Source organism: Marmota monax, unplaced genomic scaffold (genome assembly GCF_021218885.2).
Source record: "Marmota monax isolate L192 unplaced genomic scaffold, Marmota_monax_Labrador192_F-V1.1 WCK01_AAM20220418_F8-fsc00019, whole genome shotgun sequence".
Lineage (NCBI taxonomy): Eukaryota > Metazoa > Chordata > Mammalia > Rodentia > Sciuridae > Marmota > Marmota monax.
Window position 1 is genome coordinate 8,279,348 of NW_026695242.1, and position 26,802 is coordinate 8,306,149.

Sequence of the window (26,802 nt, forward strand, 5' to 3'; positions counted from 1 at the left end):
ATTACCCAACTCCAAGGCCTCTGCCCTTAACCTCTGCACTGGAAATAAAACTGGACCTTTTACAGTCTGTGAACAGAGCCCACATAATAATTTTCCTACAGGAAAACTTAAGGTCATGTGGGCTCTGTTCACAGACTGTAAAATATGAGAGGACGATTCTTTTTTTAGTATTAATTTGGGGACTTGCTGGTTTAACAGCAGGAGTCTGATGCTCATGCAGCACACCTTTGTTTAAGACACCAGACATGCACTTGTCTAATGAAGGCTCCCAAGGGCCAGAAACAGCCCTTCAGAGAGAGGGAAAGGCATGTGGGCCTCCTCAGGGATGATGTACACAAAATTGCCAACTACTTCCACTCTCTGCCCCATCAGCGAAGACTCCACAGATGTGAAATAACCCTCAATAGTTCACCTGAAACTTTGAAAAAACTAAAACACCAAATTGAGGCTGGGTGTGTGCAGGGAGTAGCTCAGGGGTAAAGTGTATGCTTAGCAAGTTCAACGGCCTGGGTTCAATCTTCAGCACAAGACTCCACATTGATACTCAAGATCTTTATTGATTTAACTGTAACAGTAACCATTGGTGAGAATTGATTTTCCCCCCGCTAATTTCCAAACACCTGCTGGTTTGGAAGAACAGTTAAAAACAAAAACTGGTCATGGAATCACACAGGACTGCCTCAGAACTGCATGGTGCCCTCCGTTAACCATCCCGACAGTGAATGGATGGGAGGGGTGAGGGGACAACAAACACATCAAGAGAGAGGACAGGAAGACCAAGAAAAGTGCTGGCAGTCTCTGCTTTTCCATTTGATGTGGTTGGAACTGGTGGTACTAGACAGGGAAGCTTTTTATACAAAATATTTTAAAAAGATGCTTAAAATGGACACCAGAATACATGAGCATCCTCGCGGCTCTTCTAAACACTTTCTTTAAGGTTTACCCTGGGGTTGTGGAGGTCTCCTCACCCCGGTGGAAAAAGGGGGCTCGTCTGCAGGTAAAAGGCAAGGCACTGGTGCAAGGGACTTGGTGATTTGGATCAGACACCAGGAAGGAGTAGGATGGTTGGCCCAACTGGCCCCTTAGCTCAAACTAGTGTTCCTCCCCCACTCCCCCGCTTCCCAGTAAGAACTGCTCTTGGCCTGGGCCTTTTGAAGAGGAACACAGCAACAAGAATGAACATGCTGTGCTGGATTCCTGGAATTCCCTTTAAGTTTAATGTCCTGGAATTTGGTTTTAAGCACCGGAAAGAGCTCCCTTTGGAAATTTCAGCATGGTCAAGTGATTATCAAGCACTGTAGAATCTCTCTGCCAGCCTCCCACCTTGGAAAGGTGGCAGAGGAAGAGTTTAAATTCCCTGGCAAAGGTTTCAGCTCAGCATGGTCTGCCAGGGCCACGGGCAAAGGTGAACAAGCAGAGAGAAACCAAAGACCATTTGAACAGGGACTCAAACAACTTTCTGCTCAATCTAAGCTTTGTCAAAAGGTATCAACTTCCAGGACTAGCCTAAAGAAATCAGTGTAAATTCCAGAAGGTGGGAAAGGTGTTATGAATGATTAACTGAAAAAACAAGTACATAGCAATCACCCTTAAAGTCTTTAGTTAGAAATTTCTGTGAGTTAGCCTCAAGGAAACTCTACTACTAAAACAGGAAACAGTAACCAGAACACAGGATGTCCCTAAAGTATAAGTACTCTGAATTGTGACCCACCTGCCTCAAGACCTGATATCAAGAGCTAGGAAGGTAGCTCAGTGGCAGAGCACTTGCCTAGTATGCTGGACAGCCCTGGATTCAATTCCCAGTATAGTGACAAAACCAAACCAAACCCCAATTTCATCTCTAATTAAAATCTGAGAGGAAAGGAACAATGGGGTAACTACTCCCCCTTCAAATTTCTGACAGGTATTGCTCCCAGAGAAACAATATTCTTTATAACAAACGCTAAATGATTGGGAAGTGATTGGGCTTCGCAGATTATTAAATTGCTTCTACATACCTATAGTCCATAAAACATGCCAAGGAGGGACAGTCTTGAACCAGCGAGTGAGGCCTTCTCTTGAGGAAAATGCAAAGGGCCATATCCCAGCTTCCAGAAGCTGGCATCCACAATGAATAGCAGGGAAAGAGATCCCATCTCTGGGACATTGCTACCAATGTGAGCCCTTTACATCGGTTACCTTGGATCAAAGCAGGGACTCTCTTTTCTCTGGCTTCAGGAAGGACTAGGGGGAAAACCCCACAATCCTAGCTGAATTCTGATGGAATGTGGGATAAAGCCTGAGAGTTCCAAAAGAGCCAATAAATAAATAAAAGACCACTTACTTTTACTCCACTCCAAATCAGCAGGAAAACCAAAATCAATGGAAGGTGCTTCAGAGATGAGCCCTGTACTTTGCTTATGGCTGCCTCAGCAACAAGGCTTCTTATTCAAGTACAGGCTAAAGCAAGCACAGCTACAGAAAAGGAAATGCTCAGGAGCTCAGTGTAAATCCAAACAAGAATTTGCATCTTTTAAGATGTCTGAAATTGCTAAAGACTTGGCTGGGAACAAGTGCCAGAAACCCACAGTAGACATTCACCAGGAATGTGTTGACTGACAAATGGCCTCTAGGTTTCTCTTGAGGGTGAAAAAGAAAACTGCTTCGTTTTAAGAACACAATGACATCAAGAAGCCCAGGACAAAATGAGCATACAGAGCTACCTACACATAGGCTTAACAGGGCAATCAAGCACAGAAAGATGGCTGTCATTCTCAGGTGTTCCCTGGTAAAGTGAAGGTGCTTCTTGGGTGACAGAACTAACTCAAAGCCTGCAAGCTGGTGTAGCTGAAGATAACAAGTATCATACACTGACTCATGTAGGGACCTGGCTTCCTGACACTATCATCTGTTTCATCCTGAATCTTTCCTGTCTTCGGTTCTATAACCTAACATCTAATTCAGATTTACCCCTTTGCTTGACAATCCCCATTTTAATTAAGACAGCTTTAGTGGTTTAGCTGGAAGGCCCCAATTCCTTCCATCAATTACTGGCTAAAAGAAAGTAAAGTGGTTAATGAGTCTTAGAGACCAAATCTAAGCTTTGCACATAAGCACCCTTGAGCAGCTAGTAGTCAGACAGGTGTACATATATTACAGTTCTCCTGGGAACTGCCATTTCTTGCTACCTCTCTCAAAGCCATCAGGTAGCTTTGGCGAATAGAAGAAGGTTTGTCTTACCCTAGCTTGGTGATACATACTTTAGAGAATTGTTTTTGGTAGCAATATAGTTCACTTAGATTAAATCTACCTCCCTGTTGACCTGTTTTTGTTTTTTTGTGGTGCTGGGGATCGAACCCAGGGCCTTGTGCATGCAAGGCGAGCACACTACCAACTGAGCCATATCCCCAGCCCTGGTTTCATCTTCTGTTGGGAGTGTGGTTTAAGGGTACCACAATTTTCTCTTTCCCTGCCTCCCTCTAATGTCAGGGAGAAGCCAGGCATCATGGTATGAAGACACTTGTGCTGCTCTGCAGAGATCCACGCGGGAAGAAAACTGAGGCAGCCTGCCCAACAGTTACAAAGATGGAATTTGAAAGTGGATTCTCAGGTTGAGGATGCAGCTCAGTAGGTAGTGTTTGCCTAGCTCCAGATGACAGCAAGCCCTGTGCAGATCTTGCCTGCAACTCCATAAGACCTGTGCTAGAACCACTACGCTAAGCTACACCCAAACCCCTACCCTACAGAACTGATAACATTTGCTATATTATTAAATTTGGAGGCAATTTCTTATATAGCCAGAAAACTAATACAAATAGGAAAAAACTTGGCCTGGAAGCCCAACACCTAGAAGCCAGCTAGTTTCTACTCCTGTGCTCTCATGAATGATACACCAAATAATACAGAATATGAGAGCTGGGGAACCCTTTGCTTCTGCAAAGAAGGTAAAACCATAACAGTATATGTCTGTCTCGGTCATTTGTCATGAAGATTGATTGTCCCAGAAGTATATAAACATGGTTTCCTCATAAAATAAAAAGTATAAATAGTTCTAAGATTTAAAGAACTCTCATTCAGATAGTAACTTATGGTGTTTCCTCCCCAAGAGAAAGTCAGGAATAATATTCACTTAGGGCTTCATCTGGGAGGTTCCTACTAAACACCCAGAGCTAAACTATGTATTAGATTCTGGCTTGCTCTGAAAGTGATTCTATGAGGCATGATATAAAGATGCCATCTACTGGAAGTTTATCTGTTGTCTTGTGCAATTATTTTTGCCATGCTGGTTTATGGAGATCAGAGTATGTTTAGTAATGGTAGCCTCCAGGAAAGAAATACTCCAAGCAGTGAGGAGGTTCTAGTAGGAAAAGGTCAAGGGACTGGGCAGCTCCTGCATGACACAGGAGACGCTACCAAGAAATTCTAGAAACATCCTCTGATTAAGGGTCATGTGCCGAGATTCCCCAAGATGGAGAGAAAGGGGCAAATGGTATTTTGGTACTATTCAAATGGTCATGTTTTAAATCCATTTCCTGTTGTGGGCGAGTGAGGAGCCCAAGTTTTCGGAGGCAACAATAAAATCAAGAAAAACATACTCTTCTGCTCACTGACACCTGCTTACTGCCAGCTGGAGTCAGATTCCACAGGATGCCACCACCAGCATATGAAGAATAAAAAGCTTCACTCCCAAAGAACCAAGCTCTAGGTACAAATAGGTCCTGAGCAAGCTTCTTACGTAAATGACAGTGCAATTTAAGTTTTTCTAAGACTATGTAAAGCGAAATTTGGAGTTTAATTAAAATCAGAACAGGGATACATTAAACAAACAAACAAACAAAAATATTTTTCTGATTATCAATTTGACTCAAAGCATCCCCAAAACACTGGAGATCCAGCTTATTCCTGAGACATCAATCATTAAAAAAGATTTTTACTCTTTGAACTATTCACATTTTTGTAGCAGAAAACAGAACAAAGTTCCGCAGATATACTTCTTCTCTTCTTTCTAAAAGGTCTTCACAAGTAGGGTCTTTTCATAGTTCAAAAGAAAAACAGCTTTCTTTCCTAGTCAATGGAACCGTTACTTCCACCCTGGGATCTGGTCTCTTAAGAGAGCTCAGGGCGCCCAATCCAACCACAAATTCCCAGGATACCAGTGGCTACTTTACTTGCCTTCCTCTTAGGGGATGGAGGGACCAATCTTTTGAGGGAGGCACCCTAGGATTACTGTGCCAGTCAATAGTACCAGGAGAGTGGGGGTGGGGGGAAGGGGGGGTGACAACAAGTCAGGGGAGGGGTAAGGAAAAGAACAAGGCTTTCCTGAACAAGCCACAGCAAGGCAGAATGGTCCAGTTTTATAAACCACTCACAACAAACTCCAAACACACACACCCAAAACTTAAGGGGGAAGGAAAGAGTTCAGAAAAACTGGGGAAACAAAGGATGGTGACATGGAACAGCAGACTATGGACATTTCTTACCTTCCTAACACTGGAAGATGTTTAGTTAAAAAGTTGCTGTTCAAAATTGTACTGAAAACATATCTAAAAATAGGTCTGTAGTCCTCTTAAAAATAAAAGGTCACTCCTCATTTAAGAGGAGTGCCAGATATTATCAGATACCAACACTTGAGGTATCTTTGATGTATATTTGAAAGATGGCCTGGTAGAGGAAAGGGAAGGAAGGGAGGGGGGAGGGAGGAGGGAGGAGGGAGGGAGGGAGGGAGGGAAGTGAGGGAAGGAAGGGAAGTGAAAATTCAGAGTATGATGGGAATGGTTAAAAAAAAAAAAAAAAAAAAAAGGAACACATTTTTAAGCCCATGCTTATTTATCCCAGCAGCCAAACAAAGCAGATCCAAACAGGAAAAATATGTAGTTCTTTTCTAAGAACATTCTGAAAGTCAACTTTAAACTCAAAATAGAAGAAACTGAAATCTGAGACAACAAATATCACAATGTTGATTGGATTTTTAAACAGCTGACTACTAAAACTGGGTACTGAAATGGTTCAACAGTCTTCAGAGGTCATTCTTAGGCATTATCTGGCAGAATACTAGGATTAGTCCTTACCCACCATGTGGAGACCAAAGCGCCTCAATTCCTTCTTATGAACCTGCTCTGGGAGCAGAAAAAACATCACGTGGAGATCTCACAATTCAGAGAACTCTGCCAGCAACAAGATTCAAGCAGGGAGGAATGGCAGAAGAATGGTAAAGTACACCTGGTTACCAAGGACTCCCTTCAGTGGTAAAGATTAAAAGTATCTGCACAAATTTATTTGCACTAAGTAAAGGAATGGGAAGACAAACTATAATACCAAAGACAGAAGATACTCCTCCCAGAGGAAAGAGGGGAAGTAGACTTCAGAATAGCGTCACGGGGTACTGCTACCAGAGTTGTACAAACTGTCCCTAAGGACAAACAACTCAAACTCAAAAGAGAAAGCAGCCCTCTTTTTGTAATTTCCCCATTCTGGATCTAAAGACCCCAAACCCAGCACTAAACAAGTAGGATTCAAGGAAGAGAGACAAAGAAAAGAACACAAATAATGATCAACCAGCCAAATCTCTGTATCCCAGAAATCCCAGCTGGTAGAGTGAGACTTGATTTGGAATAAATCTGAAGTGGAGAGTGGTTCCAATAGAGAAATGACCAGTGAAGCCACAGTTAGTTTTCCTCTATGGACCGCTTAGTTCTAAGGAAACACCCCAAGAGCCTTCAAGCTAATCTAACTGGGCAGGGATAGGAAAGGGAGGAGAAATGGTCAGATGAATCTCATCTTCCCATCATTTGGCACAGAGGAGGAGGGAGAGGTGGAGATGCATTGGGGATGCTGGTGCTGCCTCTGTGTCTCTTCACTGTTGATCCTACAGCCAGATCAGGTACACAATAGGCATTGATGTTGCTGCTTTTCTTCTCCTCCTCACAGGGAAGTCAGATATCCATCTCAAACTGAGCATCATCCCCTGGGTAGGATGAAGAAACACAAAGTTTAGCACAAAAAGAAAAGCAAAACACTTTTAAATATCATTTCCTATACACAAGGGTCAAGAAAATAATTCAAACAATCCCACTCTCTGCTACTTTAAAGCACTCATTCTGTTTTACTTTGCTTTGCCTAATATTTTTAATTTTCAGTTCATTTGTTTTTGTGGTGCTGGGGGTCGAATTCAAGGCTTTGCACATGCTATGCAAGTGGTCTACCACTGAGCTATACCCTCAGCCCTTGGCTGGCCTTTTTTATATGGAATTAAAAAAAAAAAAATCACATCACTTGTGGGGAAGAGAAAATGGAAAAAGAACACGAGTGAACTTTCCCAGAATACCCTTGTCCATAGTTCACAACATAGCAGCTTCTAGGAGCTCTCTGCCAGAGATCAAGTCAGCACACTCTTCTGGAAGCTTTGAACTTGAGACCTTCTATGTATTGAGACTTTGTTCATTAAAAACCAAAGCGAACTGGGCACAGTGGCACATGCCTATAATCCCAGGGACTCGGGAGCTGAGACAAGAGGATTTTGAGTTCAAAGCCAGCCTCAGCAAAGGCAAGGTGCTAAAGCAATTCAATGAGACCCTGTCTCTAAATATTAAATACAAAATAGGGTTGGCGATGTGGTTCAGTGGCCAAGTGACCCTGAGCTCAATTCCCAGTACCCCCTCCCCCACGCTCCAAAAAGCAAAAACAAAAACACCCATGTGAAGGCCAGGCAGAGTGGCGCACACCTGCACACCTGTAATCCCAGAGACTCAGGAGACAGAGGCAGTAGGCAAGTTGAAGGTTAATCATGGCAACTTAGCAAGACCCTGTCTCAAAACTAATAAGGGGTGGGGATGTAGCTCAGTGGTACTGTAGTATGCCTAGCATGTGTGAGGCCCTGGTTTGATCCCCAGTACTGGGGGGATCAAAGTGCAACCCCTGAGGTTTACTCAAGAGCTGGCCATTTCTACATCATTATTCTGCTTCTACAGAGGTAAAAAGAGGACCCATTATTAATAAAGGTGTCTGTCTGTGTGGGAAACAAACCATACTGCTACACCCACATAATTAGAAGATATCTTTGTTCTAAAGAAAAAGGTCTATTCTCTAAAGACGATGGAAATGGGAGCTCTGACATCCTCTCTTTATGTGAGTGTGTGTGTGTGTGTGTGTGTGTGTGTGTATGGGAGGGCGGGGTGTTCATCCCTGGCCCGATAAAGCCTCGGCCAGGCAGTCCTTCAGGTATGGTTCCAAGAGTCAACTTTGGGTTAACCATGCCCTGACTCTGGATTGTTTTCCACCCACCAATGAGATTTGATCATAATTTGGAACTCAGGGCTTCCGAAGCAGTTCAATAAACTTTGGGAGGTGAGACGACTTCAGAGACATATATCTATTAAATATCATTATACCTGTTGTATCAACATTTTTCAACCTATAGAAAACTGACATAAAAATTCCTAGAGCCACCCCCTTGGTACCCAACACTGGCATCCCTTACCAACTGTATGCTTCCTGTCATGATTGTTCAAGTTGTTCAAATTGTTTACTTCTACTTTGGAGTCTTCAATTAAGGTGCCAGGGCTAGTGACTCCTGGGATATTGGGCAGATGGCAGGGTGGGGTCTGAGCCATGGGAGAATTGCGACGATCCAAAAGAAACTTCCTATCGTAAATGATTCGAGTTCCTGGAAAACAGGGTTGAAAAGAATTTGAAATAAATTAAGGGGCTACCAACATATAACACTAAGGGATTTGGTTTGAATTCCACCTAATTCTAATCTTTAAGGGTTTTATAATTCAAGTCAAAATTCTAACTTCCCAACCTGTGAACAGGCTTCACTGGCATCTGGAATGCCTTTTCTTCCTCTTCTGGCAGGAAACTCCTGCACATCCTTCAACAGAGGTAAACAGGACCCATTATTAATAAAGATGTCTGTGTGGGAAACAAACCATACTGCTACACCCACACAATAAGAAGATATTTTTCTTCTTTTCTGCTCAACACCACTTCCTCTGTTAAGCCATATTTTCTCCCCCTCTTTTAACCATTCTTTCTCTTAGCTTGCACAAACACTTCACTTAGGACAGACTCCTGTACATCTATTGACCTCTCTATTTAGTTTACATTCTTGATGACAAAGCAATGTCTTATTTATAAATATCTCATCTGCATCCTAACATTAAAATGTCCAAAACAAGTTTTTAAATGAATAAATAAATATGTGGGAAAAACAGACAGCCACCTTTAGGTCAAAGGCTTTTTCCAAAGACTGACATCCTCCCCACAGTAGAACTCTATTCCACAAAACAATTGGCTTGCTGGTAAGAAGTACCTGAATGTTTTACAAACAACAACAGTTCTGAAAAGCACACTTTACCCGATAGTTATGAAAACCTGCTGTTTACAAGCGAATATCAGGTACCTAAAAAGGAACTCAACATCACTAACCATCAGGAAACACAAATCAAAAATCCCAGTGAGCTATCACCAAAGTAGAAACAACTTCCATATAATCCTCCAATATCACTTTGGGATATCTATTCTAAGGAAATGAAATCAGTAGCTCAGAGATGCCTATACATCCATGTTCATTACAGCCTAGCCAAGACATGGACACAACTTAAATATCTGTCAATTAAGTGACTGGATAAAGAAAATGTGGTGTAGCTGGGTGTGTGACTCAGTGGTAGATCATTTGCCTGGCAATGAGGAGGACCTGGGTTCAATACCTAGAACTGCAAATAATAGTAATAATAATGAAATGTACACGTACACACGCTTATACAGAGGAATATTATTCAGCCATAAAAAGGAAATCTTGCCACTTGTGACTACATGGATAAACCTTGATGGCAGATGAATCTTCTGAGTGAAATAAGACAGAAACAAATATTCTATAATCTCACTTGTATGTAGTACCTAAAAAAAGTACAATTCATAAAGAGTAGACTCGGGGCTGGGGTTGTGGCTCAGTGGTAGAACACTCGCCTAGCATGGGTGCGGCACTGGGTTTGATCCTCAGTACCACATAAAGATAAATAAGTAAAGGTATTGTGTCCATCTACAACTAAAAAATATTAAAAAAAAAAAAAAAAAAGAGTAGACGTAGATGCCAGGACAGGGGAAATGGGGAAAAGATGGTCAAAGGGTACAAACTTTCAGTTACAAGTTTAAGTTCTGGGGATCTAAATGTACAGCATGGTGACTATACTTAACAATACTGTATTAAAAGCTTGAATTCTGCTGAGAGTAGATCTTAAATGTTCTTACCATATACTAAAAAAGGTAATTATATGAGATAATAGATGTGTTAAACTTGATTGTGGTTATCATTTCACAATATATACACATAAAATCATGAACCTGTACACCTGAAATTTATACAATTTCATAAATCATACCTCAGAGTACTATCCATTCTTTTAGTCATGGTCTTCTCAAGTTACTAATGACCATAAATAAGATACAAAACTAAGCAACAATTAGAGATGTCTGATGTTGGCCCAAAGTAGATGTGTGAAGCTCTGTTGCTGATTCTACGACCTCAGCTGGCTCAGGAAGAAAGAATGTGGTGATCCTTAGTGACGTCTGCTAAAGGGGTTGACAGTGGAAAAAGGAAGTGGTAGCCCAGCATCTCTCTCAACTCTAAGTAACAAAGGCAAGTAATAGACTGTGGCTACCCTGCTTACATTAGGCGTAAGTGTGGAGGGTGATGCTTTCAGGGTTTAGGCATCCAAATTAAAGGCAATATTATATGTTGAAGTAAAATTACCTTACAAAGCTATTCAGTTTAAAGAAGCAGAACCTAAATTACTACTGGCACAATGACTTCCTCAAAAGGACTCCTAGAGCTCAGGAAATAATACCAAGAAGTAACAAATGCAATGATATCAAATTAAAAAGCTTCTGCACAGCAAAGGAAATGAGTGTGAAAAGAAAACCTACAGAATGGGAGAAAATCCTTGCTAGTGACTTTTCTGATAGAGGATTAATATCCAGAATATATAAAGAACTCAAAAAACTTACCAACCCCCCCCCACATAACCCTATCAAAAAATGAGCAATTTCTTCTCAAAAGAAATTAACATTTTTAGCAATTAGGGAAATGCAAACCAAAACTACACCAAGATTTCATCTTGCTCCAGTTAGAATGGTAGCCATCAAGAATATAAGTAATAATAAATGCTAAAGAGGATATAAGAAAAAAGGGACATTTTTAACACTGTTGGTGGGACTGTAAAAATAATACAATCACTATGGAAACCAGCATGGAGATTCCTTAAAAGATTGGGAATGAAGCCACCATATGACCCAGCTATATCATTCCTTGGTATCTGCCCTAAAGAACTAGTGTGAGCATTTAACAGTGATACACGTTTACAGTAGCATGATTCACAATGGCAACATTATGGAAAAGCCTAGGTGTCTGTCAATGGATGAATAGATAAAAAAATGACCCACAGACACACACAAAATGAAGTTTTATTCAGCCACCAAGAAGAATGAAATTATGTCATTTGCAGGAAAATGGATGGAAATTGAGAGCATTAGGTTAGCAAAATAAGACAAGCTCAGAAAATCAAGGGTCATATGTTTTCTCTTAGATGTAGAAGCTAGGGAGAAAAGAGGAAAAAAACACACACACACACACACACACACACACACACACACACACGTGTGTGTGGGACCTCATGTAAACAGAAAGGGACCAGGGGGAGGGAAGGTACTAGGAAATAAAGCTGACCAAATTATATTGTTATATTATGTGTATGTATCAAATGTAATAAAAGGTTCCACTATTAGGTAGAATTATAATGTACCAATTAAAAAAAAAGAAAGAAAGAAAAAAAAACACTATCGCCTAACAGAGACCTTTAGATTCTCAAGCAGAAAAATAAGAATACTCCTGTCATATTATAATAAAAAGAATAAAACTATGAGATGTTCTTCCCCCCATGTTTCAGTCAGCTCAGGCTGCCATACCAAAATATCAGACTGAATGATTCAAACAACCAAAATTTATTATCTTACAGTTTTGGAGTCTAGATGTCCAAAATTAAGGTACCAGCATAGGTAGTTTCTGGTGAAGGGTGTTCTCACATGACAGATGAGCAATCTCTCAGGTTTTTCTACTTGTAAGGACACTAAACCCATCATAATCATATCTAAACCTGATTACCTTTCCCAGGGTCCCTAATACCATCATAGATCCCTTAATATCATCACATTGGGAGTTAGGGCTTCAACATGCAAATTTTGGGAGATAGGATTCAGTCCATTGCACACCATTTACACCCATTCTAAATGGATTCTAACCTATTAGGGTTTGGAAATCAGCAACTGGCTTATTAGAATGATATGCAAAATCATGGCAAACATGATGAGAGAGGGCCTGACAGATTTCCAAGAACAGGGAAGGGGCTTTAGTGGATGGACCTTGCACACCTGTGTGTCATCTACACTCTCTCTCTCTCTCTCTTTTTTTTTTAGTGCTGGGAATCAAACCCAGGGCCTTTTTCACGCAGGGCAAGCACTCTACCAACTGAGCTTCATCCCCAGCCCTCAACTAACTCTTGTTCATGACTAGATTTCAGAAAGGTGAGCTTTCACATTCAACCTGCAATTTGAAACAAGATCATTCTAACTTCTGCAGTACTTTTATACTGCTACCCAGTTTGGAAAATACAGTGAGGAGGTGGTTAAAAAAAAAAAAAGCACAGGACAGAAGCAATATTTCTAAATTACATGTAGTAAAGAACTGAACCAACTATGGCATAGGTAGTAGGAATTATGCCTTAATGTGTGAGTTATGAGAGAAAGTTTGAAAAACCATGATCTGGCTAGGGTTGTGGCTCAGCAGTAGAGTGCTTGCCTAGCATGTACAAGGCCCTGGGTTCGATCTTCAGCACCACATAAAAATAAACAAAATAAAGGTATTGTGTCCAACTATAACTAAAAAATAAAATATTAAAAAAAAAAAAAAGAAAAACCAGGCAGACCTGATAAAATACAAGGTTTAAAAAATAGTTTTACTGGGCTGGGGATATAGCTCAATTGCATGCACAAAGCTCTGGGTTCAATCCCCAGCAGCACCACCCAAAAAAAAAAAAAAAAATTACTTTAAAGAGAGAGAGAACTTTTTAATATTTATTTTTCAGTTTTCAGTGGACACATCTTTATTTTATTTTTATGTGGTGCTGAGGATTGAACCCAGCGCCCCGCGCATGCCAGGCGAGCACGTTACCGCTTGAGCCACATGCCCAGCCCCAAAAAAAGTTTTATAGAGATACTATTCATATATAATTCATCCATAAACAGTGGTGCACAGACCTGTGATCCCAGGAACTTAGGAGGCTGAGGAAGGAGGATCACAAGTGTGAGGCCATATTCATCAACTTAATGAGACCCTCTCTCAAAAAAAAAGGGCTGGGGTATAGTTCAGTGGGAGAGTTCCCTTGGGTTCAATCCCCAGTATAAATAAGCATATAAACAGAAAGGAAAAAAAAAAGTCTATAAAAATTCAGTAGAACCCATACTTCTAATTTTTATCTTTTCCTGGTCTAGCAATATCTAGCATGACACCTATGATATTAGGCAGTGGCAGCTAGCTACAGTTCTCAGTCAGGTACACAATCAAGAGGGTAAGTAACTGGATTTTCTGTACTATACTGCTAAGCTATGAGGTTTGTAGGTTAGTGTATTATATACATTTTCAACCTGTGATTATTTTCAACTTACAATATGTTAATCAAGATGTAACCACATTGTTAATTGAGGAAAATCTGTACTTTTTCCCTCCGACATATATTTGTACATATACATGAGGTAGAGTGGGATGCTTTGCTTTGATTTGTGTACATACTGGGTAGTGATCAACTCCAGATAATTAGTAGCTCTATCACTTTAATCATTTGTTATTTCTGGATGATGATACATAATACATTATTGTAATTATACAATAATACATTATTGTAATTTCTTTTTTCCTTTTCTGCATTACTGGGGATTGAACTCAGAGGTATTCTACCACTGAGCTACATAAGTTGCTCAGGCTAGCCTCAAACTTGTGATTCTCCTTCCTTAGCCTCCCAAGCAGCTGGGATTACATGTGCAACCTGGATGCATTTCCTTTTCTATGAAAACAATCATACTCCTTGTTCTTAAATTGGAAAGGCATAAAAAACACAATTTACTGATTTTTAATTTTTACAATCAAACTGTTCCAGGATAATGGAGGACTAAGGTTGACAGATTGAGACAGAGTTTAACTATATTTTTATCTCAAACCTATTATTATTTGGAATTTTAGAGGTAACTACAAAAAACAAAATTCAACTACAAAAATTGGTAGTTGGGGCTGGGGATGTAGTTCAATGATAGAGCACTGGCTTAGCATATATGAGGTCCTGGGTTCCATCTCCAGCATAGATAAGAAAACAGGAAATGAAAGGTAGAAAGCAATAAAATACCCTAAATTCCTTGTCTTTTCTAATAAGGAGTCAGTACTATTGTCTAGTATTAGAAATTATGGTATATTATTTATAGCAACCGTGGTAACTAAACAAACATTATAAACAGAAAATGTTGAAAATGGTAGTTCACTGGCAATTTTTTTTTTTTTTTTGGTGGTGCTGGTGCAACTGCTCTACTGCTGAGCTACGTCCCCAGCCACCTGGTGGCATTTTATGTGCTTCTATGCTGTTTTGTTTATAAAATGTGCATATATTACTTAGTCTTCATGTTTAAATTTCAGAACAAATATGAGCATTTATAGATATAATTTTTTTCATTCCCTAGTGACCAGATTTTAGGATAACTCTATACTACCTTGATCCCACCACATTCTCTAGAGCTGATATTACTAGGAAAAATCAGGAGCAAAATAGAGTCCCTTTAATGGAGAATAGAGAGGAGAAAAAAATGCACTCCCTTTTGATCTAAAAACGAATGATTCTCAAATGGTAGAAAACAACAAGGCCAATGAGAGCTGAAATGATACTTGCCAAGATGGCTGATACAGAAACAGGTCATTCAAGCCTAAGGGCCTCTTTCAAAACCAAGCATCATAGATTAAATAATAATTAATCCATATATCAAGCTATATATATCTAAGAAATGTTGGGAAAAAAGCACAGAAAGTCCACAGTACCCTGATTAACTTACAGGGTAGTTGTTACTAGACTTTCACTGGGTCCTCTACCATCCAATTCTGTTTAACCAAGGCTGCTTCCAAAATGAAGCATCCTTTTATACAAATAGACAGCTTTTGGGGGGTGGGAGCGGGTGTTAAGTAACTTGCCTAAATTGCACAGCTTGAATAAGCCAGTAACAAAATCCTCTAAGGCTGAGATGGTCCTGTTTTCATATAATAATAGAGGATGGTAGAGTTGAATGGGCTTTCCTCATGGGACTTTTTTCAGCAGAAAGCAAAATCTCATAAAACCTCTAGCAGATTTCCCCCTACATCCCATTTGGCCAGAACTGGGTCAGATGCCCACCAGATCTAACACCGTGGAAGCCATGACTAGCTTAGAGAAGTCATGGTTATATCCCTGCTCTTGGCAAACTGCCACTTAGGAAATCAGGGAATTTATGACAGCATGGAAGAGGAAATAGATGTTGGACAGAAAACTAACAATGCCAATCACATATGTTTAATATTTATCCACATTTAATAAATATTAACCAGAATGGGTTTAAGAAATTGGGAGGATGGAAGGTAAAAAGTACACAGAAGAGTGTGCGTATGTGTATATATGTATGTATGTACATATATGTATATTTTTTCCACCTCCAAGGAAAGAGTAAATATGTCAACTAAAATCCTCATCTTCCATAGTAAGACACCACTTAGGATGAAAAAAGTTCTGGAAAGGGATAATGGTAGGTAATGATTATAAGAGCACTGTGAATGCACTTACTGCCAATGAACTACACACTTAAAAAGGTAAATTTTATGCTACATACATTTACCACCATAAAATACACTTTAAAAGATCAGTGACAATGCTAAAAGAATTATAAGGAATTGAAACAAAAATGCTTGCCACTTATTTTATAAACCAAGAGAACAATACTGCTAGGGCAGCAGAGACCACGAAAAACTGAATTTAAAAACAACAACAACAAAGCACTTGGCAAGTACCACCCACCCCCATAATAAATAGGGAAAATAAGAAGTAAAAATACAGAAAGGACTATGAAGAGTTTTACTCCTTCTATTTAGAAAGGTGATGATAACAAGGTCTGTGTTTGACTGGTTTAGAGAATATCCATGATCAAACTTCAATTTTATTTTATTTTAATTTTTTTAAATATTTATTTTTTAGTTATAGTTGGACACAATATCTTTATTTATTTTTATGTGGTGCTGAGGATCAAACCCAGGGCCTCTTACCTGCTAGGCGAGTGCTCTACTGCTGAGCCACAATCCCAGCCCCAAACTTCAATTTTAAACATTGTTCTTTTTTAAAAAAACATTTTTTTAGTTGCAGATAGACATAACACCTTTACTTTATTTTTATGTGGTGCTGAGGATCCAACCCAGTGCTTCTCATGTGCAAGGCGAGCTCTCTATCACTGAGCTACAACCCCAGGCCTTAAACATTGTTGTTTGTGAAGGTTCTGGATGAATAGACTCCTGAAAAGCTCTATCAAAGGAAACTAAAAGCTGCGAGTCTCAATATCCTCCAGGGAGACTGGTAGTGGCTGAACCACATTAGGCATGCAAAACCATCAAATCCCTAAAGTACTAGTAAGATTAATAGAGACAATTTTTACATCAACAAAAGACCCAACTAGAAGCCTCAGGGCCTTTTAACAATATGGCTAAACACTATGGCAAATGGAAGGCACCCAAGGTTTGTGAAATATCTATCCAATTATCCCTTGATTAATTTCAAGATTCAATACTTGGGAGCAAGATTTCCAAGATATTAATGTTTAAGAATGGACTCTGGGGCTGGGATTGTGGCTCAGCGGTAGAGCGCTTGCCTAGCATGTTCGAGGCCCTGGGTTCGATCCTCAGCACCACATAAAAATAAATAAATAAAGGTATTGTGTCCAACTACAACTAAAAAAATAATAATTAAAAAAAAAGAATGGACTCTGCCCAATCACTTAGGCCACCTCCACAATAGAACACACTCTAGGCTAAAAGAGAAGCTGATCAAATGATTTTCTATTCAAAAGGTCCAGCGTTAGAAAAGAACTTACAGAGGATCTGGGGGAAGTCTCTCATTTTACAGATGAAAAAACACATCCAGAGAAGTTAAAAGTATTTGCAAAAGGTCACACAGTGACAAAGGTATCATGACACAATACAAACAACACAGGTACTCTAGACAAATCTGGTTTACTTGAATTTAGGTTTCAAAATGAGTTGAATCAGATGCTGAGGGCTAGGTACCAGGTCCAAAATGGTAATATGACACCATCCACCCTTAAATAAACGCCTACCGACTTTAAGTCTATCTCAACCATCAGGAAATCTGAGTCAAAATGAAGTATATCAAATACCCCCACTGCTCTTTGGGCTTGTACACCTGTAAATAAATTTTCTCTCCAGAAATGCCTGGCTCTGATTACAAGAAAAAATAGGCTAAATATGTAGACTGCATCTCGGATCAATTCTTTGGATTCAATTTCACAGATGTTTTCAAGTCACTGTAATGCTAGTAATTAATTAACAATCACTGCTAATGGTATGGAGAAAACACTTTAGGATTCAAACCTGGCTTTCATTCCTACTATTGCTTTCTTTCCTTTCCAAAACTACTACTACTTCTTTTTTTTAAAAGTATCTTCCACTTTTACCCATAGAAGGAGCTTATACTAATCCTAGAGATGTCACAGTTCTAGGTTAATGTTTTTACCTGGTGCCAAAAGAATTTACTAAATAAGAGAGCAATTTCTTTCCAACGTAGGAACAGCCCAACAACTAACAATCAATCTCTGGTGTTAAAAGCAGCTCCTCTGAGGCCCTAATGATTAACCAGGACATTTAAAGAAGAATCCCAAGTCTCACACTTTCAGATAAGTAGTTGAGAATCTATAGCCAATCGTCTATCTTCACCAGTAAACAATAGTCAGTACTTCTGCTATAAACAGAGGGCATTTTTTTCCAGTTTTTTTTTTAAATTTATGTATTTATTCTAATTTGTTATATATGAGAGCAGAATGCATTTCAATTCATAGTACACATATAGAGCACAATTTTTCATGTCTCTGGTTGTACACAAAGTAGAGTCACACCATTTGTGTCCTCATACATGTACTTGGGGTTATGATGTCCATCTCACTCCACCATCTTTCCTACCCCCCATGCCTCCTCCCTTCTCCTCCCCCTATCTAAAGTTCCTAACAGAAGGGCATTTTGAAAAACAACAAAAATAAAGTGTGGTATTACCTTAATACCAACACCAAACATATCAAAAGAAAAGTACAGGCCAATAGGCTTTATGAATACAGACTCCAAAGTCCACAACCAAACCAGGAGTGGTGGCAACTGCCTGTAATCCCAGCTACTCCAGATATTGAGGCAGTGGATTCCAAGTTCAAAGCTAGTCACAGCAACTTGAGAGAGATTCTGTCTCAAAAAATTAAAAAAAAAAAAAAGCATAAAAAAATAAATAATGGCTGGCGATGAAGCTCAGTGGTAGAAAATCTCTGGGTACAATCCCCAGAATTAAGCAAACTGAATTTAGCAACATATAAAAAGTATTATATACCAAAACCAATTAAGATTTTATCTAAGGAATGCAACCAATTCAAAATGTGAGAATCAATTAATGTAATACACAGCAATGGAAAAAGACACAAAACACACATGATCATTTCAAAAGAAGAAAAAATTGGGAGGCTGGGGTATAGCTCAATGGTGAAGAGCTTACTTAGCAGGCACAAGGCCCAGGATTCTTTTCCCAGCACTGCAACACCTTTTTATGATTAAAATCATCCAATAAACAGGACTAGAAAGAATTTCCTCAACCCAATAAAGTAGATTTATGAAAAACCACAGTAAAATTGGGTATGGTAGTATATACCTGCAATCTCAGCTACTTGGGAAGCTGAGACAGGAGGATTGAAAGTTTGAGATCAACCTGCACAATTTAGCAAGACCTGTCTCAATTTTCACGAAGGATTGAGGATGTAGCTAAGTGGTAGGGCACTTGCCTAGTATATACAAGGTCCTGAGTTCAATTCCTAGTCATGCAAAAACAAAAAGCCCCCAGTAACAGCTTACTTAATGATGAAAGGCTGGCTGCTTTCCCCTAAGATCAAGAATAAGGCAAAGAACCCATTCTCTATGTTTTACTCCATGTCACATCTATTCATATGTGTCTACTATGGTACTAGATGTGACACATTCTGAAGATACTAGCCAGGACAATTAAAAGGCATCCAGATTAATAAGAAAAAACTATATTTATTCACAGATGACATGATCTTGGATTTAGAAAATTTCAAGGAATAACAAAAACTGAACTGTTTTTCCAATTTATCCTTGCTTAGTGAGGTTTTTCTTTTTAAAACTACATAATGAAACAAATTGTTTGTCAAGGTGTTTATCCTAGAGATCTAAACAATTACTTATTTAGATGTAAATACTCAAAATTTCTGAGCTTTTAGCTTCAAGCTGTGGTCTGAGAACCAGGTAAAGGGGATCTTTAAATACTGGGCACACCAGGCGTAGATAGTTGCTGAATATTAAGAAACATACAGGTTTTTTGTTTTGTTTTGCGGGGTGGGGTGGTGATGGTGGTACCAGGGATTAAACTCAAGAGGCACTTACCCATTGAGCCACATCCCCAGCCCTATTTTGTATTTTATTTAGAGTCTCAATGAGTTGCTTAGCGCCTCACTTTTTGCTGGGGCTGGCTTTGAACTTGTGATCTTCCTGCCTCAGCCTCCTTGCCTGACAGAACATACAGATTTTAAGGGGCCTGCAAAAAGCAAAGTAAAATATTGAATATATCTGGAAATAGTAGTCTAGGCCTTACCTACTTACTGCCAGTCTCAACTATAAATAGAGCTACTATAAATAGAACAGCAAAAATCTTCTAAACATTAATTTGCTCACCTTACAACTTGGGAGCCAAGAACAAGTCCTGCTATTCACCAAAAAACTGCCCTGTGCAGGATCCTTTCCTCTCTTAATGGATGGACATCCACAACTCATCCAGGTGGTGCACATCTGTAATCCCAGCAACTCTGGAGGCTGAGGCAGGAGGATTGCAAGTTCAAGGCCAGCCTCAGCCAGTTAGTGAGAACTTGTCTCAAAACTTAAAAATAGGGCTGGAGGCACTGGGTTTGATCCTCAGCACCACATAAAAAAATAAAGTTAAAAAAAAATCATATGCCAATAAAGCTTAAAAAAAAAAAAAAACCTTAAAAATATAAATAAAAAAAGGGGCTGAGGTTATAGCTTAGCGGTAGAGCACTTGCCTTGCACATGTGAGGTACTGGGTTCGATCCTCAGCACCATATAAAAAATAAACAAATAAAATAAAAAAGATATTGTGTCCATCTTAAATATAAATAAATAAACAAACAAAAAAATAAATAATATATATAAATAAAGAGGACTGGAGATGCAATGCAACTCAATGGTAAAGCACCCCTAGGTTTGGTCCCCAATACCCACCCCTGCAACTACTTTTAAGACAAATTCTCAAAAAGTTCTCTCCTTGGGGCAGGGTTGTGACTCAGTGCCAGAGTGCTTGCCTAGCATGTGTGAGGCACTGGGTTCAATCCCTGGCACCACACACACAAAAAAATAAAACAAAGGTATTGTGTCCATCTACAACTAAAAACAACAACAAAAATCTCTCTCCTTAATAACCTTGGTGTTGCCAGTGTAGATATATCACTTTCCTTCCTATTTTGCACAGGAGTCTTTGGGGGAGCAGCAGGGAAGTACATGAAGGTCTGCCATGTATGCTGCATTATCTATCTACCCATAGGAGCTGTCTCCCCTCATCATACTCAGATTATCTGACTTCGGTCAGGCAGAGGTGCTTCTTCCACATGGCACACTGCCCTGAGGATGAGGACTGCTGCCTTCTCTGGGACTGTAATTTAGTTCTCCTGCCCCAGAAAACAACAACACATCCAACATAAAAGCTGAAGGACATCTTCAATATATACTTTGGCAGCTGACGTATGAGACAAAAGCTGAATCTCCTACAGAATGACAACACATTAATCTGTGATAATTCTGAGGTGAGTAAATGGTATCTTCTTTAACAACAAGGCAAAGTGAGATGAATACTCTTCATTATGTTTTCCATGTACTTCTCACAGGTAATAATGCAGTCCTCTTGTTAAGAACTGAAGTTACAGAGTTAAATAAACACTCTGTTGGCTCCGAAGTTATTGGCCTAGAATATACTCAGCCTGAAGTCACCCAATAAGAAATGCTGTGACAACATCAGAAATTGGTCCTCCTTCCCCATATCTATAGAGTATGACTCATTCATCCCAAGAAAGAAACCAGATTAAGGAGGTCTCTCCCAAAATACAAATTTTTTATATAGCTCGCTCCAAGTGAATTATTTTCCCCTTCTTCCCGCTTCTCCTTTACCAATTCTTCCAGTGGCCTTCAGGTAATTTTTCCCCAGTGAACCAAGGGCAGAAGAAAGGAACCAGAAGGCAAGAAAGGAAGAGTTACAGCACGAACAAGATTTCAGACCATCAGTGACCTTTGGTTGTTCATTACAGCATTATTTTCTATAGCTGATGAGGATGCTATATATGAAGAAGAAAGGCTAAAAGAGGTCTAGTGTCTGTTCATTCCCCAGAGCACAACTCTCCCAAGTCACAGTTCCATGCCTAGGAAAAGAATAATACAGTAGCAAAATCACATTAGCTAGTATTCCAGAGACAGAATAGTCTCTTAAATTGTTTGTGAGGGGTTGGGGTTGTGGGACAGTGGCAGAGCACTTGCCTAGCATGTGTGAGGCACTGGGTTCGACCCTCAGCGCCACATATAGTGGAAGAAAAAATTGGAATAGTAGCCAGTGTACTAAATTTGAGACTACCCACCTAGGTTAATTGGCTGTATGATACAGCCAATTTGGGTTTCTTTGGGTTTCAGTTTCTTTCAAATATAAAACAAAGCCATTAAGTTCCTTCTGGCTAACCAATGTTATAAAAGTGAAGCTAGGTAGGGCTTGGGGTTAGCTCAGTGCGAGAGCAACTGCCTAGCAGGCTCAACACCCTGTGTTTAATCTTCAACAACACACACATACAAACTGAAGCTAACTCTTACCTTCCATCAAAGATAGAAGCATCCTCCCAATGCAAGAACTGAATATTATCTACAATCTATTCACTTATTTGTGGTGTTGGCACTTGGATCTAGGGCCTGCTGCATGCGCTCTACCACATGAATCCAGCAGATAGGACAAAAAAAATTTCCCCTTTTTAATAATGAATATTTTTTCAGGCACTCTTTTAGCAACACAAGAAATCCAAGATGTTATGGCAAATGTATTTTCACCCTCCTCTCATTTCCCAAACCACAGGAAAGCAATTTTGAGAAACTTCCAGAGTAGGATATCCTGTGATATCCAATGAATAAAGGACTCTCAAAGGGATTGAGAAATACAAAGTTGGCATTGTTGTAAACACATCTGCCCAGTCTGATCATCTAAGGCATACAGCTCATCAACTGTTATCCACTCCAGGTTTCCAGAAGTTTGAGACAGGAAAAGTACTCCCCCCATTATTTTCTTTCTACTGGAGACTGACCCTACTGATACTTGACCAGTGAGCTACATCCCCAGTCCTTTTTTTGAAAATGGGTTTCGCTAAGTTGCTTAGGTCCTCACTAAGTTGCTGAGGTTGGCCTTGAACTTGCAACCTTCCTGCCTCAGCCTCCTGAATGGCTGGGATTATAGGCATGTGCCACCATACCTAGCCTAGATTTCTAATATAAGCCTACTGACTCTCATTTGTCTAAATGTAAACCAGCACTTGACTAAAAATCTTATCTGCACCTCCTATCTCTCCAAATCAGGATTTTAAGTCCATTCAGAGCAACTGCATTTCCTACTTTTGAGTATTGTTCGGTTTTGTGCAAAACACTGCACTAAGCACACAAAACTCACTGAAGATATGCATCCACGTTAGTTTGGGAGTCTAGAGGTGACCAAATAATAACTTCACTCTGCTTCTGGGAAATAAAATTACATGGTAAGAGGGAGAAGAAGGGTGTAGCAAGAGAGAGGAAACAAATCATCAGAGGTCAGAAAATCTCCAAAGGAGAAAAACTTCAAGTACTACACAAGCACAACTAATCAGCACTAAGTTAACTGTTAAAAAAGTGATTAAACCCAACTGCAGTGATATTGTATTCTGTTAAGTATTAAATGAGCGCTTGTGTATCCAAAAAAAGATCACTTCGTGCATGCGGATCTACCAGTAAATACAAACTCAGCTTTACAGATGAGCCAATAACAAGTATTTAAATGTAAAACAAAAGTATGCATATAAGCTGTGTGGAGGCAAGTTAAGTGATATTTGATCAAGCAATAGTGATAGTGTGTTGGGAGGGTAAATGGATCAGTATTTCTGGCAGAAATCTTCCCAAGCATTTTAGGAACTAATCCAGACTATGACACAGACTTCTATCTTTAAAGCCCTTGTTTTGAAAGTACAACAGTTTAGCTTTTGAAATATGGCAAAAGGGGTTCCCTCTGTGGCTCTTCCCTCAGGGAAAATTAATATATAGCTAAAAGTTTAGTCTCTTCTCCAAATAAAAATCATAGCTGGTGGTGTTGTTATAGTAACACATGTTCTGAACTGCTGGAAGCACAGCACGGATCTCTAGGCATTACTGAGCCAAGGGAGGGAGGATGAGGAAGACTTTTATGTGCATGTGTGTTTATTTGTCAATCAACACTACTTTCCTTGAGTCAACTTCCACTTCCTATCCATAGATCTATCCACAGTAACTCTCTCTCCTAGATTTAAATTCCTTGGTGTTGGCAAGGCAGTTCCCTTACTCTGCAAGCTTGCCATTGTGCAACGGATTCAGGGATTGGTTGTAGTACAACTTGCCATCCCTGCCCACAAAAAGAAGGCCAGAGATCCTGTAAACCGCAGGGGCTGCCAGCGAAGTCCCCACCCTCTGTCTACAAGGGGATGACTGCCTGGTCACTAAAAGAAGGCAAAGATCTAAACTTAAAAGGAAGCCTGGTTCCAGTCTTTTGCCTTTGGAGAACAGCCCTGGCAAGAGACAGACAACCTTTGAGCTCCCTTCTCCCGTGACCAATTCAACAAGCTTCACCTCTACCCCACTGTTGCTTGTAAACAGTTCCTCGTCCTCCTTTGAAAAGCAATGCCAGGAACCTCCCTGTGCATCGCCTCTTTCTACAAGCCCATTCCCCAGGATCAGGCAACCTCACTTGACCAGGGTGTCCTGCTTGACAAAAAGCCCCCCTTCAATCCATCTCCAAAGGCGGAGACTCAGAAACTCTACCCTTAAGGCTGCCAGCGTTCCACCATTCTCACCTCCTTCCCCTTGGCTATGGCTTGAGCATTATTGTATCACACTTTCCTCGCGGCCTGGGGACTCCCCCACCCGTGGGGCCTCGTCCAATAAGGTAAACAATGCTGTCAAAGCAGGATAACACTGGGCGAGGCTTCGGGACTCTGCATTCCAGCCTCCTCCTGACGTTCTTAAAAACAGCAAAACGTCACCGAAGGGACCCAGAACTGAATCCCGCTCTCTAACTTCCTTTCTAGGAAGGCCAGGGGGACACCCGAGGAAGTCAAGCATTAACGAGCACAAACTGCAGGAGGAGAAGGTAACGCAGAGTGCCACGCGCGGCCGAATCCGCCTGGGAAGGAGGCGAAGGGGAGAGAAACTGGGTCGAGTTCGTCAAACTGCCACCAAGCGGGAACCGGGGCATTCTCTGAGACGCTCGAGCCACGTTCCCGGGTGGGCGGGTGAGCAGGCGCGCGCAGACTCGAGTCACGCGCCAGCCAGAAGGCAAAGTGCAGGGTCCCGAAGCCGCGAGCGGGGTCCCGGGGCGGCGCGGGCACGCAGAGGAGCTGCAGGGGACGCGGTCTCACCTCCCGGCGTGGTGGAGAAGAGCGTCCCCCCGGGCGTGGTGCAATAGTCATGAGGTAGCTGCGCGGCGTCGCTAATGGGCACGGTGCGGGTAGGGATGGCGCGGCTCTGGCTGGGCTGGTGGCCGCTGCCGGCGGACGAGGACATGGCTCTGGGCGCGGGCTCTAGGCTTTGTCCGCGGGCGGGCAGCGGGCGGCGGCGGCGGCGGCGGCGGGCCCGGAAGGCTCCGGCTGCTCAGGCGGGCGGCAAGGCGCGCTGCGCTAGCTCCTCGGTCGCTTTCTCTCGCTTTCTCGTCCCGCTCCGCTCCCGCCGCCGCCCTCTCAGCCGCCGCCGCCGCCGCCGCCCGGTCCTCTGGCCTCCGCCTGCAGCCTCAGCAGCAGCAGCAGCGGCAGCAGCGGCGACGACGACGACCGGAAGCGGGCGAAGGCGGGAGCCAGAGGGAGTTCGGGGAAAGCTTGTCGGCCGGAGGTGACGTAGATGCAGGGAGGGACCTGCGGGGCGGGGTTAGAGGGCGGGGCTTAACTTGGGCCTGAGGGAAGTGGGTTGAGGGAGTCTGTGTGAAGCGTTACTGAGCCTGGCGAAGGAAGACGAGGAGGACTTTCGTGTGCGTGCGTGCGTGTGTGTGTGTGTCAATCAATGTGTATGTTTATTTGTCAATCAACGTGTGTGTGGGGGGGTTGTCAATCAACACTACTTTCATTAAGCCAACTTCCGCTTCCTATCCATTTATAGCCCCCAAAAGTGCAATTGTGGGCTGGAGTTGTAGCTCCGTTGGCAGAGCATTTGCCTAGCATGTGAGAGGCGCTAGGTTCAATCCTCAGCACCACATAAAATAAATAAAATAAAGGTATCTGTCAACAACTGAAAAATATATATATATGTGTGTGTGTGTGTGTGTGTGCATAAAATAAGTAAAGCGAAACTGTGCCTGTAATCCCAGTGGCTCAGGAGACTGAGACAGGAGGATCACAAGTTCAAAGCCAGCCTCAGTGAAAAGTGAGTTGCTCAACAACTCAGTGAGACTATCTGTCTCTAAATAAAATACAAAATAGACTGGGGATGTGGCTCAACGGTCAAATGCCCTTGAGTTCAATCAGTAACACCACAAAAAAGTGAATTCGTACTTTAAATTGTTTATTATTAAATACAAGCAATGCATGCATGATGCATTAAAAAAAATCAAGCACAGCAGAAAGATTTATGGTGCCATTTTCTCCCAGATTCTCAATTCCTCTTTTCAGGCACAACCATTGGTATCAATTTATTGTGTATGCTTCCAGAGACAGTCTCTGCACACACACACATAAAACAACATATGACCATTAGGAAAAGGAAAAGACCAATAGCCACCCACATCACAAGGATGAATATTGCTTTAATGAGTAAAGCCAAAAAAGATTAAGGGTTTAACATAAGTAAAACACTATTAAAACACTATTTCACTATTTAGAAAGCCCAGCAGGTGTTTGACAGGGATGCAGAAAAAAGAATGTGCACAGAGAAGTTTGGGCCAGATCATAATGTGGTACTGATTTTGTAGTGAGACCCCCAGAATTTAAAGCGAAAAGTCTCTACCTGCCCCGCAGTCTGGAGCCCCCAGTGGGAGGAGAAGGCCGAACTTAACTTTGAAAGCTCTACCACTTTGGATGTGGCAAGAGAAAGAGGCATTTTCAAGTGGAAGGAAAAGGCAAAAGATAGCAGTTTACATTTGTGGAGAGCTTACAAAGTGTGTGGTTTACAAAATGTATCCGTCTTTGATCTGTCTT

The 26,802-nt window shown here is 41.1% G+C and overlaps 2 protein-coding genes across 6 annotated transcripts in view; one reads left to right on the forward strand and one right to left on the reverse strand.

Annotated features, from left to right (window-relative positions):
* Positions 1–537: 537 nt before the first annotated feature.
* On the reverse strand, positions 538–25,435 carry Eif4ebp2 (eukaryotic translation initiation factor 4E binding protein 2). The gene is made up of 3 exons (XM_046419807.2): positions 25,039–25,435; positions 8,456–8,641; positions 538–6,943 (listed from the first exon to the last, which is right to left on the reverse strand). The coding sequence occupies exons 1-3, from the start codon at positions 25,181–25,183 to the stop codon at positions 6,912–6,914; spliced, it is 363 nt and encodes a 120-aa protein (XP_046275763.1). The 5' UTR covers positions 25,184–25,435; the 3' UTR covers positions 538–6,911.
* Lrrc20 (leucine rich repeat containing 20) overlaps positions 24,241–26,802 on the forward strand; it is a 101,384-nt gene continuing 98,822 nt past the window's right edge. Inside the window, exons 1-2 of one of the 5 annotated variants that reach the window (XM_058577992.1) lie at positions 24,241–24,566; positions 24,709–24,770. The gene's annotated coding sequence lies outside the window, so the exon portion shown is untranslated. Of the gene's footprint in view, positions 24,567–24,616; positions 24,771–26,802 lie in introns of those variants that run through there. The other 4 variants (XM_058577987.1, XM_058577986.1, XM_058577991.1 and 1 more) reach the window with 4 other exon arrangements.